The 21,941-nt window shown below is 40.9% G+C and overlaps 1 protein-coding gene and 1 long non-coding RNA gene across 3 annotated transcripts in view; one reads left to right on the plus strand and one right to left on the minus strand.

The window, feature by feature from the left end:
• Positions 1–982: 982 nt before the first annotated feature.
• On the minus strand, positions 983–9,423 carry LOC111095862. Its single transcript, XR_005359401.1, has 5 exons — positions 9,347–9,423; positions 8,850–8,907; positions 5,253–5,417; positions 2,384–2,455; positions 983–2,129 (listed from the first exon to the last, which is right to left on the minus strand). It is a non-coding gene; the product is annotated as an uncharacterized LOC111095862 (long non-coding RNA).
• The window catches only part of PDGFD (platelet derived growth factor D), a 227,963-nt gene continuing 215,303 nt past the window's right edge, over positions 9,282–21,941 (plus strand). Inside the window, exon 1 of one of the 2 annotated variants that reach the window (XM_038536340.1) lies at positions 9,282–9,648. In XM_038536340.1, coding sequence (XP_038392268.1) covers positions 9,525–9,648 — 124 coding nt within the window. In that variant the 5' untranslated portion in view covers positions 9,282–9,524. The remainder of the gene's footprint in view (positions 9,649–21,941) is intronic. The other variant, XM_038536339.1, reaches the window with a different exon arrangement.

Consider the following 21,941-nt stretch of genomic DNA (forward strand, 5'->3'; position numbering starts at 1 on the left):
GAGCAGTACTTCCTACCAACCACATATATATAGGACACTATTCATGTCACTAATGAAAAATAATTTCTAGTATTGCTTATACAAATTAACAAAATCTTCATGTGTATATTTGGATAAAGATATGTGGGCATCAAGCATTCAAATTATGTAATGCTGATTTCTGAGAGAGATTGTTTTTACAAATGCTAACCAACTATTGCTTTGGTTTAAATTGGAGTTAAAACTTATATACACATACATGTATGTACAATGTTAACGTTTGATTTTTAAAAGTAAATTTCCATTATATTGGCAATGTAAAACTTTACCATATTAAATAGAATATAGCCAAATGAGTTTAAATGTATTTATAATAATTAAGCACCATTATTCTATTTCTTAATTCATGGAACATCCCATTGATATGTAGGAGCTCCAAAGAGATAAATCAGGATGTTTGCAAGCATATTCAATAACCACAAACTCCATACTGAATTTTACATTCTTTTGTTTGTACGTCTTTTAAAAATCCCCTCTCGTTCCCAATTTTACCATATTAATCTTCATGTTTCACCCTCCAATCTGCTGCTTAATAGAGAAACCTCGTATTTGATCCACTTAAAATTATATACAGGGGCTCCTGGGTGGCTCAGTAGGTTGAGCATCTGCCTTAAGCTCAGGTCATGATCTCAGGGTCCTGAGATCAAGTCCCATGTCAGGCTCCCTTCTCAGTGGGGAATCTGCTTCTCCCTCTACCCTTCTCCCTCACTTGTGCTCTCTCTCTCTCAAATAAATAAAACCTTTTAAAATGTTTAAAATTATGTACAAAGTAAGACCAAGCTAGCTCTGAATTAGGCCCTAAATCTTTCCCACAAAGTGAAGTACACAGACTTTCCACAATGATTTTAGGAATACCTAGTTTGGCTTTTCAGAGACTGCCTCTCAGTTTTATTATAATTGCTTCAAGTTGCTGAATAAGTTATTTTCAAAACAACGTGAAAAATAAGTTATACCAGATTTTATTAGCCTTAATGTTTTCATATTTTCTGCAGCTATGTTTGGCTTCCAAAGTGAATTCAACAACTTTTCAAGCCTAGTAAAATTAATATTGTCCTAGAAAAAATGATTATACCAACTTTAATGAATTAGAGAAATATATATGCATGGTCATCACACTATTCAAGATGTTGGTCAAATTAACACAATTCATTTGCATATGTTTTATTCTCAATTTAACACCATCCTGGATATGCCTTAGGACCATATTAAGAATGCTGCTGTGTTTCATGGGGGTCTAGACACACTCCTAATAAGAAAAACATTTGAAAATGACCTGAAATAGAACTATTAAAAATTCCCAGCTGTGCTGCATATGATAGGATTATTGTTCAAAAACTAAATAATCTTGAGGGAGATATAACCACAAGAGTACAACATCCTACAGTTGGGAAAAAACTTCTAAGGCCTTTCAAAACTTCTCCTTAGTGAAATAACTTCATTTTTAATGTTCCTGTTGTGTACACAGACCCCACATTAATGCTTTTAGTAAATTAAACAACAACGACTTTTCTCCTAAGATATAATAATTCACTCTATTTTTAGACAGGTCAAATTAGGTTTTTTTTTTTTTGCATTTTTTAAACATACTATTAATTGGAATGTCCCTAGTTCTACAAAGCAGGGGTTATTTATTTATTCTTCCATATAATAGGTCTTCAAGTACATACAGATAATCTCTCTGTCTCTCTGCACCCTTCACCTCTACCCCAGCTCTCCCTCCATTCCTATTCTCACACTTTTATCTTCATAATCATGAGGACAGGGTCCCTGCACACATACTTTGCTATTCCTGTGGCTTCATCCGTCCTTATGCACATTAGTTTATATATGGTGCACAGGCAGATTTTAAAGCCAAGTCATTTAAGGAACAATAAATTGGACAGATTTTTTAATTTGCCTTTGTTCCCTTGAAATGACCTGCTTCTTTCCTATGGTCTCCCACATCCTTTCTTTGTCACACTTTTATCATCCCTGACCTTGTCCAGCCCATTGGTGAGATTGCATCTCATTGATTGTGCTGCATTAAGTCAACAAGATTGCTGATTCCTTCGAACTCTCCTCAGAGGTCTGGAGTTTCACCTCAGCCAGCTCTGAAACAGAAAGGGCCAATAAAACACTTGAACTACTGGTGGCTTTTCATAGCTTTCATAGTAGCCTCAGCTCAAAGGTGAAAAATGCAATTGTGAAACATGTCATTGCCTTACAAAGATGCCACATTCGGTTATACTTCAGGGTCATTTCAGGATTCTTTAGTTAATCAGAATAAAATATTGAAAAAAATATTTGTAAAATTATGCTGATAAGAATAGTGAATAGTGTCTACCTATGGTCAAAACAGTCTCACCTTGGTTGAAGTTTAAAGTTTTCAAATGAGGGACTCTTCATGGCTTTACTCAGGAAACAACTTCCATGTGGTCTCCAAAGAGAAAAAAAAAATCAGAGAGAAAAATCAGAATCAGTGCCTCATGATTTATTTCCACCACAGGTTAGCTTATTAAAATAAGCTGTAGGGTGGTTGGGTGGCTTACTCAGTGCCAGACTTTTGATTTTGTCTCAGGTCATGATCTCAGGGTCATGGGATCTCTTGAGCATGGAGTCCACTTGAGATTCTCTTTCTCTCTCTGTCCTCGCCCTGCTCACATGCTTTCTCTCTCTCAAAATAAATAATAATAATAATAATAATAATGAATAAACTTTTTTATTCATTTTATGCAACACTTTCAGTACTTTTTTCTCTTCCATAGTGCAACGTTGCTTTCTTTAATAGAAAATATATAATGAGGGATGTCAAAAAAGATAACTAAGATTTTAGAACACAAAAGATGGCCTCGGCCTCAAATCCTCAAAAGCAACTCCCTAATAGAGGGGAATCACACATCCACATGGTGAAATTAGTTGGCTAAGAAAAGGTGATCATTATTAAGGGTTAAATATTCATTCAGGTTTTAAATACTGTCATTAATAAATTCAAAATGGGCTCAAAGGAAAAGAATAAATGTACAATATGGAATTCCAAGGGACATAAATATGGGGAAATACTTTCTTGATTGAACTAAAATTCTCACTCAAGGAAAGGGACCTGAATACCAATTTTTTGCTCAAGCAATGGCAAGGTATGAGGAGAACTCAAAATATGACAGTTCACTGGATATAAGCCCACCTTATAAAGAGAAAAGTGCAGCATTCTAAAGGAGACTGGCAGACATCCCAGATCAATTACATAAGTATTTCTGCAAAATATGCAACATACTCATCTTGGAAACCTTAAATTTAGATAATGCAGCTCAGGAATGGAAAAATGGAAATAAAACATATAACTAAGCTCAAGAAAAATTATAGATGTAGGGATTCTTTTCCATGATAGTCATATAACTCAATGACTCACTCTATTAAGCTGAATCACTGGTTAATTCAATGAAGTAAAAGAAAACTAATGCTTGACAGAACAAAATACTTGATTGACTGGATCTGTTCGTTGTCAAAAAGTCAAGCTGATAGTCTCACCACAACCAGTTATTAAAGATCAAATCTGGAAGTTAGTGTTCAAAATATGTCAGGACATAGCTGGATAAATTGTATCTGACATTGCTATGTAGGAATCTAGACAATACTTGCTGATTGTCTATACATGTTATGGGGGGATCCCTGGGTGGCTCAGTGGTTGAGCGCTTGCCTTTGGCCCAGGGCAGAATCCTGGAGTCCCGGGATCGAGTCCCGTGTCGGGCTCCCTGCAGGGGGCCTGCTTCTCTTTCTGCCTGTGTCTCTGTGTCTCTGTGTCTCTGCCTCTCTCTCTCTCTCTCTCTCTGTGTGTGTCTATCATGAATAAATAAATAAAATCTTAAAAAAAAACATAATACATGTTATGGACAGAGTAGAGTATAGTGTAAATTGAACACACCAGGGCTTATGATTTTATTACTACATATATAATTTTCTTCAAGTTAGGACCCAGAAAATAGAAATAGGCTTGGATATGAGCCCGTCAAGTAGATATCAAGTAAAACCTATCAACTGTATTGTACTTTTTTGCTATACATCTAATACGTGCCATTGCAAGTATAATTTTAAAGAAAAGTGCTTAACAAGAAGGGATTTAGTGCCATGCATGGTCTGTTGAGGAAGGGCAATGCTCAGCATGGGCTCCCTCACCAATAATTAAAAAGAGGAATAAATAATAGTATTTTGAAAGACACTAAATAAATCAGTAAGCTTTAGCCCTCCTAACAGCCATAATTTCAGTCATTTCCTCTCTTCTTAAACACAGAGAATATAACACTTTTAGGAAAAGGTGCTTAAAAAGGCTTTCTACATTATTTTTTACTGGTAATAATAATAATGGAGATATAAGGATAAATATGATACATGTAGCAAATGAGTCAGTTAAAAACATGATAATTTAATAAAAGGAAAATTTAATTGTTAAAAAGACAGTAATTCAATGTGTTAAAAAATGATGTGCTTCTTGTCGATGAGTCAACAAAATTTAATGGCATATTTTGCACATCCTTGATATAAAATATTCTGTAAACATGTCGGTATTCTAGGTCTTTCAAATCATTTGGAACTATTTAAAAAATTCACCATGGTTTGTCATCTTATGAATATTTAATTTCATTTTTTGGCACCAAATATTCAAACATTATCTTTTATTCAATTACAAAAACCAACTGAGTTTAATCCAGTTTTTCTGAGCCAAATTATAGGTCAAAATCATGTTGCTGTTGTAAAGCACTGGAGTTTATTTTGTCTCCTTTCTGAATGTGTCATAATATTAATCAACTGTAGTTCATTTCCTCAGTTATCCCCATCACTAAACATATTCCTGCTCTCTATGTTTTTTTTTCTATGTTTTTATACATTAGAATCACTGATCTCCTTAAAGAAAATATAATTCTGAAAACAAAAGTAACTATTAATATTAGATGATAAGCCAAACTTTGAGTTAGTTTGTTACAGTAGTTATTCCTCGTTATCCACAAGGGATATGTGCCAAGAACCCCAGCGGGTGCCTGGAGCTGCAGACAGCCCTAAACCCTATGAATACCATGTTCTTCCTATACGTACATATCTACCATAAAGTTTAATTATAAATGAGGCACAGTGAGAGATTAACAACAATGATAATAAAATAGAAGTATCATAATCATATACTGTAATAAAAGTTATGAGAATGTAGTCTCTCTCTCTCTCTCAAAGTATCTTACTGGACTCACCTTTCTTCTTGTGAGTATATGAAATGCTAAAGTACCTATGTGATGAGCTCATGGGAGGTTAGGTGCGTGAGTAACTGTGATGTAAAACTAGGGATACTACTGGCCTTCCAAAGAGTCATCAGAATAACCATCTGTAGGCTTCAGACCTTGGTTGTCCACTGGTAACTGAAAAAGCCAATGGTGAAATCACAGTTAATAAGCATGGGAATACTGCATATGTTAGTTATCAAAATTTCAAATATCAGCTCATTAAAGTTTGTAGAAAACTTTTATTTGTGGATATACTCAAAATTTCTAACAACTTTTAAAATGCATTTGAGCTTGATAAAGCTATATATATAGACCAGGGTTAAGAGAGAGAGAGGGAGGGAAGGAGGGAGATAGCAAGATTTTACAAATCAAACAAAATAGATTTCCAAAAGAAATCTTGAAGGTCATCTAGTGTAACACTCCCATTTTACAGAAACAGATCTATGTCCCATAGAAGCGCAATACTTCCAAAGATCAGTAGTCCATCAGCAGAGCAAAATTAGGATTTTATGTCAGAGTGTTCTGCTTTTTCTGAGATCAGTGAGTTGAAGATGACTAATCCAGGGATGTCCTCTTTGAAGAGAGCAGGCTTCATAATCTAAATACTATACTCAAGAGAGAGTTCCTGCACTGAGTTTGAAGTTAAAACTGGAAGAAGTCTAGTTTAAAAAAATAAAATTGGTATGAGCCACTTGCAGAAATGAGACATGCCCCGTTTCATTCCTTTTCCACTGTGGCTTTTATGAGTTTGTGAAAGAAGCCAAGCATATTTGAAAATGTAGTGGAAAACACCATTCTTGTGTTCTATTTATGTAAGGAAGAGAGTAATGAAAAAAATGGTGTCACATCCTAACCTACCCTTTCAGCAAATCATCACTGCTAAGAATATGTGTTTGAGATAAATGCCACTTTGCATGGATCTATTATAAATTACTCTCATATTTAAATTTTTTTTCTAAACAGTAGAAATATCAATTATATGAATGTCACGGAACAATGGTTAAATATAGAATAGTTAATTTATTTTATCCTGAATATTAATAAATATTTATAAATCTGATTCATTGTGTTGGCTCATGTTCTTTTAACTGGCTTATCAGCATTTAAAAATGTAGTGTCAAATTCTATGTTTTGCTAAGTTAGTTTAAGATACAGGTAAGAAGTAAATTGAATCATCGTTTCTTTTATTTTGATACCAGACCTTTCTCAGACTGTCAATATATCTTTATTAAGGGCCTATTCTGTGTACAATGATACATTAGTTGGTGTAACCAACTTAATTTGTAAGAATTAATTATTAAGTAATACTGAAAACCAGATTCGGAAGAGTTGATGAGGCACAGCTCCCTAGTTTTTTGGTTTTATCATTGATTTTGGTATTTACTGACATTAAAAATCAAGAAAATGCAGATTCCATGTGACATCCTTTACTATTCTCAGCTAAAATTTTGGCATTATGAATTTACAATGCCTTTACACAGTACACAGTGTTAGTATCTTGGGCAACACTATTTTGACTGCTTTAAATTCAATATTTTATATATTGAGATAAATAATCCTCTTTAGCATTTTGATGCTGGTCACAACATACACCACTTGTACTTTTTTTTTTCATTTTTTCATATATCCTCATTTCAGGAGCTAGGTCTGAAATTTAATAAGCGTTTTCAACCACTTTTAAAAAATGGTATATTTTAATTAGTAACTCATTCCTACCTCATCAGTTTCTGACTCTTTTCTCATATACAACATATATCTACATATATGTTATCTATCTATCCGTGTATCCTTACTTGTTTATGATCTCCTTTTCATTAGAATGTAAGCTCCAAGGGATTAGATACCTTTCTCTCATGTTCAGTATATTATCCCCTGGGGTTTTAGACTAGGGCATGGCAAAGGGAAAATCTATTGCTTAATTAAAACCTGTTGAACAAGTAAATGAATGCAAACCCAAGTTTTACGCCTCTCCTTCATGCCTCTTAAAGGGATCGATTATATTTTGAGACAAGGCGAACAGCCTTTTGGGACACCTAGGTGGCTCAGCAGTTGAGCCTGAGCCTTTGGCTCAGGGCATGATCCCAGAGTGCTGGGATCGAGTCCCACATTGGGCTCTCTGCATGGAGCCTGCTTCTCCCTCTGTCTGTGTCTCTGCCTCTCTGTGTCTCTCATGAATAAATATTAAATTCTTTAGAAAAAAAAAAAGGTGATCAGCCTTTTTTCTAGTGACTTTCAAACTTTTTTGATCATGCTCCATAGAAATATCTTTTATGTCCCCTATGGATGTGTGTTTAAAACAAAACAAAAAAAATATAAAACAATGTTAGTATCTGCCATGAACTTTGATAGTTAAATCTCAAAGCTAGTGTATTCCATTCTATTTATGGAAAAAATAAAGCTGGAGAAACAGGATTTATAGAGCAGTAAAAGTCCATATGACATCATACTGATGAATATGTGTGATTACATATTTTTACAAACCATAGAATGTACAACACTAAGAATGAACCATAATGTAGCCTTTACGTGTAACATATGTAACCAACTGTGTACCATAATGTAAGCTTTGGGTGATTATGATGTGTCAGTGTATGTTCATCAATTATAACAAATACACCACTGTAGTAGGCCCTGGTTGATAATGGTAGAGGCTGTGTTGGGGCAAGTGCAAATGGGAAATCTTTGTACTTTCCATTCAATTTTGCTGTGAAACTAAAACTTCTCTGAAAAAAATAAAGTCTTAATAGAAAAGGTGATCATGCTGGTCTTGAAATTTGCAGTTTGTGAGACCGTATTTCAGACAGAATATCAGGAGATGAACCACATGAATCTCGGCACATGTGGAAAGAACACAGTTACCCTAGTCGGTGTTGGAGGTCTCCCTCCCTGAACTTCCTACTCTTCTCAGCTGCTTCCAGCTGTCTTCCAGATATCACTTACTTTTCACACCCCAGACTTTCAGGGGGTGGAAAGGCCTAAAGGAGACCAGTAAACGCTTCTTCTAGGTCTCATCAATGAGCCGCTGAGAGATTGTGTAAATTTGGATTTTAATTCAGCTACAAAGTTAAATACTAAAATTATTTCATATAATTCTCTCCACAACCATACAAACTAAATATGCCCCCCACCCTCTCTTTTCTAAGTAAAGACACTGAGGTTCTAGAGGTCAGGTGCTTAACTCAAGGTGACAAGGCTAGTAAGCAACAGAGCCCGAGGCCTACTCCTGTTCCAAATATAGTTCTTACCCGGGCAGACAGATGCATGACGCAGAACTTCCTAGAATCCAGTCAGTTCCTCTGCACCTCTGAGCTCCCAGATATAGAGAGAAGGGAGGCCCGAGGACCTGGTGCTACGGACCTTGAAGTGACAGAGTGTAACGCGTGCTCCTGTCCAACCTCACCCTGACCTCTAGCCCCCTCTACTGTGCAGGGCTGGGTGGGCATTCAGGAGCACCCTCGACCATTTCTAGCGCACTTCACCACACGGGGGCCCTAGAAGGAGGACCTGCTGTTCCCCCCTCCCCCCACCCCCGTGGAATAACCTTGACTTGGCTAAGGTCACACTCACCGGAGCTCCCGTGCAGCTCAGAGTCCAGCACTGCCTCGCTTGCTCACCTGGTGACATCCTGTGAAAGCAGAATCGGATTGTGGTTCCTGCTAACTTCCAACTCCAGGCCCCATCCCTAACCGCCCCCCAACCACGTTGGGAGCTCTGCCCGCCACTTGGGGAAAAGTGCTGGGATTCCGGCTTCCCGGTCTCCTGATTGTCCCGCTGGCGGACCGAGCAGGGCTGACCCCGGGGCAGGTGGGGAGAGCCAGGTCCCCCTCCCGGCCCCCGCACCCCTCACCCCCGCCCCCCCCGCGGGGCCTGCACCCCCCGCATCCCTCCGCACACCCCCACCCCCGGCCTGCGCGGGGCGGGGCGGGGCGGGGCCGAGCGCGCCTTCCCGGCTGGGGGACCCGGGGTCGGGCCGAGAGCGCGGCCGCCCGGCTCCCCCCACCGCGGTCTGCGCGCCGCCCCCGCCTCCTGAGCGGCCGGTGTAGCCGCGGGAGGGAGGGACGGACCGCGTGGACCTGGCGCGTCCCGCCGCTGCTCGCTCCCGCCGCACCGGGGAGGCGGCGCCCACACGGCCCGGCCGTCGGGCAGGAAGTGCGGCCCCCGCCTCCGCTGGGCACAGGCGGCGTCCGGCCGCGGCCCCTGCTCTTCCCGCGCAGACCCTGGGGTCCCCGGGTCGCCGACCCAATGCGCCCGCTCGGCCTCGTCTACACTCTGGTCTGCGCCAACTTTTGCAGCTATCGGGACGCGGCCGCGGCCCCGCAGAGCGCATCCGTCAAAGCCCTGCGCAACGCCAGCCTCCGGCGAGATGGTGAGCGGCGGGCAGGCTCGCTTGAATCCAAGAGAAAGGCAGGGTTTTTGTTTGCTGTCATCTTTGCTTCTTTCTGTTAGGAAACTTTTTCACAGCAACCCGGTGAAGCGGGGGCCGGGGGTGTCGTGCGGGCCCCGCTCCGGGTCCGGGCTGCGGGCGGCGGAGCAGGTGGGCGGGTGGCCGGGGCGGCCCCGCCAGGTCCCCCGAGCCCCCGAGCCCCGCGTCTCGCCGCCGGGTCCGGGGCTCCCGGAGTGGCCGCCTGCGCGCCCCGCGGGGGGCTCTCGACCTGCAGGGCTGCAACTCGGGTGGGTGGGCGCTTGTGGGAGGCGGAGAGCCTCGAGGCCGGCTTTCCCTGGGGGATTTGTGGTCGCCGTGTCAGTAGGGGGTCAGGGAGGGATGCCCTGCAGCCGGGTCTGGAAGGGACGGAGAACTCCCATGTTATGTGGAGGAGATGTTGGTGCGCGGGGGCTGCCCTTACTGCCCGCAAAAGGGATTTCCCACGGGGGCGGGGGGCGGGGGCCGGGAGCTGTGGCCCGCGAGGTCAGGGCCGGGGAGCCTGGGACACTGGGGTTGCGGCAGGACCCCCGGGGGCCGCTCTTGGGCTCTCCGTTCCGATGCGCAGGGCACAGGAGGCTTTCCAGCTGTTGCAGCAACAGAGCTGTCCGGACAGCAGACCTAAGCAACGTCCCAGGCAGGCTTGCTTGTTTTCCTCTACTCCGGAGGACACCTGGGTCAGTGGGCCCAGAGACTTAAATGGAGCTTATCTACTTTCTGGGCTTCGCTTCGGTCAAGATCTGAAGTTGATCTCCTTTATTCTCCACGACAACTAATATTGCCAGTCGTGGGAAGCTGCTTCTGCCATCTGCTTGGGCTGACCCATAGATTTCTGTTTTTTCCTTCATTAGTAATGTCTTTCTGTCCTTCTGTCTGCTGAAAGTTCTACTACAGCCTCTAAGGAGTTCGCCAAGCTCTTCCTAATGGCTTCACTGTTTGAGTTGGCAATCCGTGTTCTCCCATAAATTCGTACTGTACATTTTATTCCCTTATCAGTTTCTCTCTTGGTTTGCCCTTTATTCAGACTTTACTGAAAGACTTTTGAACTATGAAACAACAACAAAAAACTGTATTTTCTGGTGTCAAGTACACTACAGATCTCAGTGTGTGCCAGTCATAGGAAGAGGTGTGGTTGTGTGGAGGGGACACAGAGAAGCCTTAGAGTTACCTCCTGGCCAAAAGATGCCCCTACATTTCCAGAATTACTCTTTCACAGTGTTTTTATGTAAAATATTCCAGCAGTGGATTGCCCTACATCTTAGTTCAAACATAGAATTTCCTTCCTAAGACTTAAAAAAAGGTGTAGGCTCAAGACCAAACTTTTATAGTTTTGCTTCCCTCATTAATGTTTCTACCAGAGACCATCTTCTCCTGGTTGAGTTTTTACATTTGTTAACGTTTGCACTTTATATGCCCTCTTAGCTGTGTAGAGTAAAATGCCATGTATAATTTGCATGACTTCATAGCCATAATTTTGTAATCCTTAGCCTCTCAAGTATCAGTTACAAGATGTCAAGGACAGAAAACGAAAAGTATGTAACCATTGCCTGGTAACCCAAGATTCCAACTAAAACCAAGTCATGCAGCTCATATTTTTTTTTTTTTAAAAAAGGACACTCTCCTTTTAGTTTTCATCGTTTAAACTCTATACATCTATCTAGTCTATATGATAAATGCTTTATATTATCAAAATTTTGAAAACTACCCTGGATCAATTTATACATATTTTAGTTAAAGCTGTTTTGCAATTACTAACAGCACACACATGCACACACATTTTGATTAATTTGGATTGCTCAACACTTTCCTAAATGTCAGTCTCATTTTGCAAACAAAAATAGGAGGGGTAAAGGTTAGACTAAGAAAAATTGTTATATACAGTGTAAAAAAAGTTAATGCTCATAGTGGATTATTAGTTTGGGAAATTTTCAAAGGCATCTTATTCTCAAGTGTTACAAAGCATTCATTCTCAAAGAGAGACAAAATTGCCCCAAAGCAGCAAAATAAGATCTTAGAGGGTGAAAAGGATCTTAAATACTACAATGGTTTGTGGTTGTCCAAAGGGTCAGTATGTATAAAGAGATAGATAGTGTATCTGCAGTGTTAACATTTCATAGGGTGGGGATATGATTAGAAAAGAAAGTCTAGGGATGCCTGGGTGGCTCAGCCATTGATCCTGGGGTTCCAGGATCGAGTCCCACATCAGGCCCCCTACATGGAGCCTGCTTCTCCCTCTGCCTATGTCTCTGCCACACACTCTCTCTCTCTCTGTCACGAATAAATAACTAAAATCTTTTTTTTTTTTTTAAAGGAGGGGCAGCCCGGGTGGCTCAGCGGTTTAGTACCACCTTCATTCAGCCCAGGGCCTGATCCTGGAGACCCAGGATCGAGTCCCACATCAGGCTCCCTGCATGGAGCCTGCTTCTCCAGCTGCCTGTGTCTCTGCCTCTTTTGCTTCCTCTGTGTCTCTCATGAATAAATAAATAAAATCTTTTTTTAAAAAAAAAAAAAAAAAAGGAAAGAAAGTCTAAACAGGCTCTTGAAGGGAGGATTGATGACAATGAAAAAAAAAAAAAGTTGAGAAACACTGCCATAGGGTTTTGGTGAGGAAGTAAGAATAAAGGATCTTTGAAAAAGTCTAAACATCATTTGGAAAATCTTAATCACAACAGTTGGGCTGATGAGAGAAAGTAATAACAAATTAAAACTCTTGTTCTGATTCCAGACATTTTGAACTGTTCCCCCAAAGTTCCTTTGTTAAGGAAGATAATAGTCTTGCTCTTTTGACTATCAGGGTAAGACTGCAAGTAAGTCAGGGGAGGACAAGGCATGGAATGTACTAAGGGGAAATAGAGAAGGTGAAAGTTTCCAAACATTAATTTAGAGGCCTTCGAAGACCTGGCCCTCAGATTACAAGTGGTAGGAAGTCACAACAAAGAATTAGCCATGACCCTTGAATGGTGGTTTTAGAAACAGATATCTAATGATGGAACTGTCTTCATTCACAGATGAGGGCCAGCGAAGTGTTCCCGCTAATGCAGTTAGCTGCTACCTAATGCTGGAGTCAGGATGAGAACAGACAGGGCAGGCATCCTTTCTTGGGCATGACATGTGTTGGATCCTGTCCAGCCTGACACACACAGAAGCTTTCTACTTGTACCTGATAACTCCAGATAGCTGGAGTACTAGAAAGGATATGGAAGTGTTAGAGTTGATAAATGATAACCTCCTTCTACTCAGTGTGGGAGGCTGGTCTGCCACTGTCTCCTGGCCTTTCAGAACTCTCCATCACAACGTGTTCTCATTGTAAAGGGGGTACGTGCAGACCCCATCCCAGCACCTGCAGAATGGCTAAAGGTGACCCAGTGATGGTAGAATTTGGTCCCTGTCTGTAGGAGGAAACCAGAGTCTACAGCTAATAAGGGATTAAAGTATAATAGTTTGCAAAACTTAATTGAATATTTACACTTCCTTGTATCATATTTGTTATCCTTAAACTGATTTCCTTTTGATGCCCATTCCTGATCTGCCTCTTAGCACAGAGAAAGTCTTAATTTAGCAGCAGAGTCAACATATTCTTATTTTGGTGCCCGCAAAGTTGGTGCTTTTGTAATAAATGGTCACAACTGGTGTTGCTCAGAGTGTGGATCAAGAAGTAGAAAGGTACCAATTAACTGACAGTATTCCTTACTTATTTTAGAATATAACTAGATAGAACTTCCCATTGGAGGGAGTGGTTAAGGATAGAGATGCACTCTTCACTGTCTTGACCTTTTGTTGTTTTTTCTGTTGCTTTCAGGTGCTGTTGGGAAATGATTCTGAATTTAATGGAGTTTGTTTAACATGCCAAACTTGAATTGTCTGTTACATCATCACTCTCTAGTGATAGAACAGCAGTTTTACTAATTGTGGTCTTAGATCTTTAAGGAGTCTACTTGTTTCTTAGACACTGGGTTTCTGTTGTCATCAATGATGGCAGCATATTGGGCAGCCCAGGTGACTCAGCGGTTTAGTACTGCCTTCAGCCCAGGGCCTTATCCTGGAGTCCCGGGATCGAGTCCCACATCAGGCTCCCTGCATGGAGCCTGCTTCTCCCTCTGCCTGTGTCTCTGCCTCTCTCTCTCTCTCTCTCTCTCTCTCTCTGTGTGTCTCTTATGAATAAATAAATAAAATCTTTTTTTAAAAATTATGGCAGCATATTGATTTCAATATAAAGATTAGATCTTTTAGGGAAGGCAACAAAACAGAAGACAATGTAAACAAATTACTAGGTTTTATTTACTTTTTTGTTGTTTTTTTAACACTTTTTAAAAGATTTTATTTATTTATTCATGAGAGACACAGAGAGAGAAAGGTAGAGACAAGCAGAGGGAGAAGCAGGCTCCCTGTGGGGAGCCTGATAGGGGACTCAGTCCCAGGACCCCGGGATCACACCCTGAGCTGAGGGCAGAGGCTCAACCACTGAGCCACCCAGGTGCCCCATTTGCTTTTTTTTTTTCTTAAGATTTTATTTATTTATTCATGAGAGACTCAGAGAGAGAGAGAGGCAGAGGGAGAAGTGGGCTCCATGCAGGAAGTCAGATGTGGGACCCAATCCTGGGACTCCAGGATCATCCCTAGCTTTTTTTGAAGTAACACTGACATACGATATCCTTTATATGCACTTATATATATTGGATATATATTCTCTAAATTGCAGCATTATTTGCAACAAATAAATAATTTTTAAAGTGTCTGAAAGCTAAGAATCAGTTTAGTGTCAGATCTTATTTTCTGTGTTTATATTTTCTATTCGACTCAAAGGATATTAAAGTTTCATAATCTCATAGAGCATAGTGATGACTAAATATTTTAAACGTAACATGGCTTTGACTTGTTGCCATAGGTTATAGTATTTTATATAGGTTCTTCTAGAGAGGCGAGTTTACACAGGTAGACATACTCTCTAGGAGGAAATGCCACTAGATTGTGAGTTACAATAATGACATTGATTTTTTTGTCTATGGGATTTTCCCTTTCAGGGGATGAGAGCAAAACTTTATTGTTTGGGAATGATAGGGTCAACCAGTGGGGCAGCGTCCCCAGAGTCACTGACCTCTAATGAGCAGTGATAAGCATGCTGTCACACAGGTCTCAGCCCATCATTCTGAGTCTGGACGGATGTGTGTATTTATCTCCCTGTCCTTGAGAGCTGAGTCATAATGCACATCGTCTCCTTCTGGAACTACTCTTCAATTTTCCTGGCTGAATTGATCTGATTAGCCTAAAAAGATACTTCCTGAGCATCTTAATAAAATTCTTCCTCTATTAAAATAAGAACATCTTTTAGGCGAGACAGATGTGGCTGCTTCTAGCTCATCCATGCCATGTCGTTCGGGTCCTGATCTGGTCTCTCACAAACGAGTCTGATGGCTGCAGGTGGAAGGGAATCACGTCAGTCCTCCCGCTTCTTTTTAACATCTCATTTAATTTGCCCCTCACCTGATGTGGACTGTTCTCTAAACATGAAAGGTTGAAGACGAATGTACAAATCGTCCTTTGTCCTGAGCTCTGCTGCTGCCCCCACTGTAACTTATTCATTTTTTCGCAATTATTGTCTCTCTAATCTTTGCCAGTTATCTATCTTTGCTGTGCTGTGTTCAGTTATCTAGCACATCATGAATAAGACGTGCACGGTTCCTGCCTTCTTACAGCCTGTCATCTCCTGGACAATATGGACAAATACATATTCAGTGCCAGTGTATTACAGCTGTCTTTCAGAGGTAGTCCAGTAAGTCCAGTAAGTCCCAGGATTCACCAGAAGGACCATCGTGGTCATAACACATGGAACGGGGAAGCCAAATACACTTTACCTCAGGCTCTCCACCCCTTCCTCAGCAGAATAACTGTTCCATGTTCATCTCTACATTTCTACTTCACATATTTGAATCCATCAGAAGATGTTTATTTAAAAAGGATTATTTTGTGGATAGAAAAGTGTGAAGACACAGTGCCATGAGATTGTTGCTTTCATGGAGGAAATGCACAGGGGTGTGGGAATTCACAGGGGGCACATAATCTCGATTTGAAGGATTGGGGAAGGCTTCCTGGAGAAAGTGATGTCTAACCTTGGGAAAGAAGGATGAGTAGGAGTTAGAAGCTGTGCACAATGAGGAAAGAGGGTAGAGTTTGCCAGTGGGAGGCAGCCCTTGCCAAGGTTAGGAGATGAGAACATAGCCATCACATGTCCACTAATTAAAGCTCTGGGAAGGAATGTTAGGGAGTCTGGCCATTATTCATAGGACAGTGAGAAGCCACTGAAAGAATTAGTTTGGAGAAAGACGGGGCCTGTGCTGTGTTTGATACTGGGTGCCAGTGTTCCTGAGCAGTCAGCCAGGCCAGTGCTGTGATCAGGAGCCTCCACTGCCTGTGGGACAAACACTGGACCATTTGGTTTTCAAATTGATGGTGGCGGATGTGACTGATTTTCCTAGATGTAAGGGGCCAGTGCCCTGGGACCTCACTGAAATCCCCTCTCCCTGGCTGAACCCCTGTAGCTCTGCACCCCAGATACTAGATTGTGCTCACTGAACCTGACGTCACATTAAGATCATGTAACTAGGGATAGCAACCTGTTTGGTGTGTTTACAACATTTTAAGGTATCTTAAACTTCTGTATTTCAGAATTAAAGCGATTTAAAAGGGAACATTTTTACAATAACTTCTATGTGAAGAACAGTTTTGGCAAAAAGGTACAGGGGGATAATACATAATAGCAAAAAAGAAAGAATCCAAGACAAATACTGTGGCAAAAAATGTTCTCTCTCCTCACACAGTTTTCCAGAACCAAATGTAAGTCATAAATAAAGGAATAAGCCCACGAGACACTAAAGTGCACAAGTGCAGGTACAGGAAGAAATATTTTCTTCCAATGATTTTTTCAACATAAAAATGAAGTATGCCTTATTTACACAAGCACTGATGATGCATATAATAATGTATCTTTGCTCTGCACCGTGGATGGTATGCAGACATCAATATATTAGCTTTAATATTGATGGATTAATACTGTGCTTTTTTGTGTTTTGTGCTGTGTGCAGGTTAGTGGTTTTTGTATAATTGGGAGATAGGGTGTCTGTGGAAGCACCTGGTACAAGCATAAGAGTCTTTCATACGAGGAATGATGAATAATGATTTTAGATTTTTTATTTGAGCACTGTTTTTTGTAGAGTGTTTATGAAGACAGGTTTTTAGCACTTTGCCTGCACACGTGAGCCAGGCATGATTTAGAATCTTGTATCTTAGGATTCTTGATTTCTGGAATTTGGAGGCCAGCATGCCTTCTTGGGGCTAAAGGAGCTTCATGAAAGCTGCTGGGCCTGCTGAATCACACGCTGTTAGTTTCAAACAAGTCATTTCAGACCCAATAAGTTCCTCATCTCACTGAGACATTCAGTAAGCAATGTAGCCACAGCCCACTTTGAGTTTTTAACGATTAATTTCTTTATTTTAGAGAGAGAATTCATGAGTGGGGTGGGGGAGAGAAAAGAGGGAGAGAGGAAATCTCAAACCAGATCTCCCCTGAGTGTGGAACCGATGTAGGGACCCTGAGATCATGACCTGAGCAGAAATCAAGAGTTGGAAGCTCAACTTACTGAGCCCCCAGGCGCCCCAGCAACAGTCCGCTTTTACAGACGTTAACTATTCAGCAACCTCTGCTGTGTAAAATGCAACTGAATGAACCAGTCAGTATGCAAGAAGCCCACTTCAAAGCCAAAGTCATTGTTGCAGAGTTTATAAATGAGTTCGTAAGTTCATGGGATAGAACTGAAAGACCATTTACTTCTATATTCCATGTAAGTTCCAGCCCCTGTTTGTGTGGTGTTCACACCCACAGCGGAATAGGAGTATGACAGTAGAATAGAGAACAAGATGGGTTAGAACTATGCATGCTGTTGGTACGGAGATCTGACAGCTAATAGTTTTTCTGCCTCTTTGTCTTTCTGTGCCTTGGAAAGCATCCATAAGACCTAAGCAAGTGTCGCTGGGTTGGGCTTCTTATTGAATAAGACCAGAATGTTCCAACCTGCAAAGGACTGTCTGTGTGCCCCCAGAGTTCATACATTGAAATCCTACCTCCCAATGAGATGCTATTATAGGTGGAGCCTTTGGGAGGTTGCTAATGGCATGAGCGCCCTTATACAAGGGACACCATGGCTGTCCATCACCCTTTCTGCCACATGAGGACACAGCAGAAAGATACTGGATCTGCTGACGCCTTGATCTTGGACTTCTCAGCCTCTAGAACTGTGAGGAATAAACCTCTGTTGTGTAAAAGCCATTCAGTCTCAGGTATTTGGTAACATATCATTAGGAGATTACTATACTAGCCCAGTGACATTGCTGATTCTTAAAATTATGTCCTCAATAAAGGCACCTGGGTGGCTCAGTCGGTTGGGTATCCGGATCTTGATTTCTGCTCAGGTCATGATCTCAGAATCATGAAGTTGAACCCTGAAACAGGCTTCATGCCCAGCAGGGAGTCTACTTGGGATTCTCTCTCTCCCTCTCCCTCTGCCTCTCCCACCACTTCCTCTCTCAAGCACGCTACCTTGCTCTCTCTTTCTTTCTTTCTAAGATTATGTGTTTAGTGGGTTTGTCGGTACCCTAAACTGAAAGTGGTACGACCTTAAGTATATATGAATCTTAACCAGAAAATTGCCATTTCTGTGAAAACCTTGTGGAACACAATGTTTATAGCCTGTATAATAATAAACATGTTGTCATTATTTTGGTGGTAACTAATAGATTTGTGTTTGTCAAGAGGGAGGTGAAGAGGGATTTTGTGGACACTTTGGATTAGACCATATTGGGGTCAGGATTCTTAGGTGGAAATGATGGGCTGATCCTAGTGCAAAATCTAGTTCTTTTGCAAGAAAATAAAAGCAACTACATAATTACAGAATTGGAATTACTTAGATTAACATCAGTTCATGCCATGTTGGATAGATGGGTGGATAGATGGACAGATGGGTGGGTGGATGGGTAGGTGGGTGGGTGGATGAATCTGTAGGTGGATGGATAGATAGATGGATAGGTAGATGGATGGATGGATAGGTAAATGGATGTATATGTCTATATCTGTGTCTGCATCATCTAACTGGTTTAAATGAACACAGCTTATGCTCTAATAAGTGCTGTAGTTGCTAAACAACAGTCACTGTTTAAACCTGCTATCAGGACCAGGGAAGCGACAGTGCTCTTACAAGTCAGATTCTGTTCCGGTCCATCGTGTTTGTGGTCAGGGTGTCTCTCCTGTGCACGAATCCACGACTCCTTCAGTGCCATGACCTAAACCCACAGTTTACTACTCTTTTGTCCTTAAATTTTCCCTTTTTATTGGTTCTACCTCCTCAGCCAACATGATCAGGTTTCCTTGAACCCTCCCACAATGTACACAGGCCATTTTACTATTTTTCTATTTTATCATCGTATAAGCATGTGTGATCTCACCACAGCTCACTGCCTTATCCACTGTGACATGAAGTCACTCCAGGCCTCCACTAAACTACTCTGGGTGACGTCATTGTGCTTCCTCACCTTCTCTGAGATGGGCTAGTCTTGTCTTCCCTCTGCTTGACCCCGCCTCTCCTGTGCCTTAACTGCTCCTAAATGCCAGGTTTGAAATGGTGATAGAAATAAAACCAGAACTACCACAGTACTTGTTTTAGGTTCTTTGAAGGAGCAAGATTAGAGAAGGCCTTAAAAGTGTATTTTATGTGCTATTCCCCCTGTAACCACTATGAATAATGAAAGAAGCAGCAAAGATATTAGAATGTAGTAGAGATTTTGATAATACAGAAAGAGCATCCAAAGATAAAAAATATAAAAAATATATTATAACCTAGTAAGTTCTACAATTACAATATTTTGGGGAAGATATGTATAAATACATTATATATATAATATATATATATATAAACTTAAAATGTTTTAAATAGAAGCGTATATATGGCTATGGAAATATGACATTGAACACAGACATAGTTTTTTTTTTTTTTAATCATTGAGCACTCATATCTTTCTTTTTGTCTCCTTGGCTAGGTCTTCACCCTACTATCTGCCCTGTAAATACAGGTATATTTTTTAAGACTCTGACTTCAGCCTTATTGTCTCACTTTTCTCACTGTTAATCTCTGGAAGATCTTAGCTTTGTCCATACTGTCAACTGCTACTTACGTATTGAAGACCTATAAAATATACGTTTACTGTGTCTACCTCTTCACTGAACCCTGAGGTCTCCATTGGCCGATCCCACTGGTGCTTAAAGTACAGTCTCCAATTTAGAGGCCTGAGAGTGAAATAATTAGTTTTTTAAAAAATATTAGCTTATTCATCCTGTGGTGAATGCCTTGAGTATTAATCCTTGTTAATTCATTTGGATGCAGTGCAGTTGTGTTCCCATGGAAGGTGGGTGAGTTCTGTCAGGGGGCCTGCATCACTCTTTGCAGACTTTCCTGATTCCAACCCTCCCTGGGGAGAATTGGCTACTCCTTTATTTATCTCACATTTCCATCACAAAGCCTGTGATGGTACTCATTTATTTTCATATCTGAAATTGTCTGATATGAGCATACTTGCTGTATTTAATACAGCCAAGCATCCTCATTGTCTGGCACATAGGAGAAGCTCAGTAAAGTTTGAGGAATCAGGGCAGCCTGGGTGGCTCAGCAGTTTAGCGCTGCCTTCAGCCCAGGGCGTGATCCTGGAGACAAAGGATGGAGTCCCATGTCAGGCTCCTTGCATGGAGCCTGCTTCTCCCTCTGCCTGTCTCTCTGCCTCTCTCCCTCTCTGTGTCTCTTATGAATGAATGAATAAATAAATAAATAATCTTAAAAAAAAAAAGTTTGAGGAATCAGTAAATCAATCACAAAAGTGTCTCTTTGTGCCCCTCATTGAACCACATGGGCCCTCCCACAGCAGACTATGAAGGGATGGGGGAAAGGGTATTTAAACTTGGAATCAAGGTGACAGGTTTCTGTTCATTTTCTGGGGGACTGTTATACCATAGAACAGGTTACGCAATAGAAGGAGGGAAGGAAAAAAAAAAAAAAAAAAAGGAGGGAGGGAAGGCCATGGAGAGGGAGCCTGTGCAGCACCCATGCAGATGGAATCTCGAGGCAGGAAGGTGGGAGAGACACACTATTCACATGAAATACATACACAGTGAACATGATGAGTCAACATTATATTATCATCCTTTTCAAGTACATGATTTCAGGGTTGCGGGTGTATGATAATAAAACCTGGTATTTCTGGAGTACTGGCCACATGGCAAAGAGCTCTCCAAACCTCAGCGACAGTGGTTGGTGTGAAGAGTTACGTTTCAGTAAGACTTTGTGGATAATGCCAAGATTACACAGATTTTTAGACTGCTGCCTAGCCATAAGCATGACATTTGGGAGTTCACTTTGGACCGAGATCAATGAAGTGTGTGAATTTATCTCCCCCCTGCAAAAAACCTCGACACATATGCTTGACTACAGTGACTCCTTTTAGGGATACATTTCTTTTCCAGTATTAATATTTGAGTACTTTTGCACGAAATTCCTACTACTTAATAAAAGTTCAGAAGAAAGAGGTAAAAATAAATTAAGGATCAGGAAACAAGTCTTCAGGTTCAATGTGGATGATTAATGAACATTAAGAAAGATTAATCCATCTCTATTCTGTGTATATAGAGAGAGCATGTGTAACCCACATGTTATTTTACTGAGGATTAAACAAGACAGTTGCCATCAAATGGAATAAAAAATATATGTATTTCCTATAAAAACAAAAGTTTCATGGATGAATAAGTATGGAATTAAAGGATTTTTATAGAGTTGTTAATTTAAAAAAAAAAGAAGAATGAAGCAAGAGCTATTTGGAATTCACTTTGAATACAGCATATGGGGCAGCCCAGGTGGCTCAGTGGTTTAGCGCCACCTTCAGCCCAGGGCGTGGTCCTGGAGCCCCAGGATCAAGTCCCACGTCAGGCTCCTGGCATGGAGCCTGCTTCTCTCTCTCTCTCTCTCTCTCTCTCTCGTGAATAAATAAATAAAATATTTAAAAAATGAATACAGCATATGGGGGATTATTTAAATACCCTGAGAGGAACCACCGTGGCTTTGTATTGTTTTGATTCAATTCTGTAGATTAATGCTTTTCACCAAACCCAATTCCAATAAACATGAACACTACTCATTCACTCAGCAGAT

This window comes from Canis lupus, chromosome 5, assembly GCF_011100685.1.
Source record: "Canis lupus familiaris isolate Mischka breed German Shepherd chromosome 5, alternate assembly UU_Cfam_GSD_1.0, whole genome shotgun sequence".
Taxonomy (NCBI): Eukaryota; Metazoa; Chordata; class Mammalia; order Carnivora; family Canidae; genus Canis; species Canis lupus.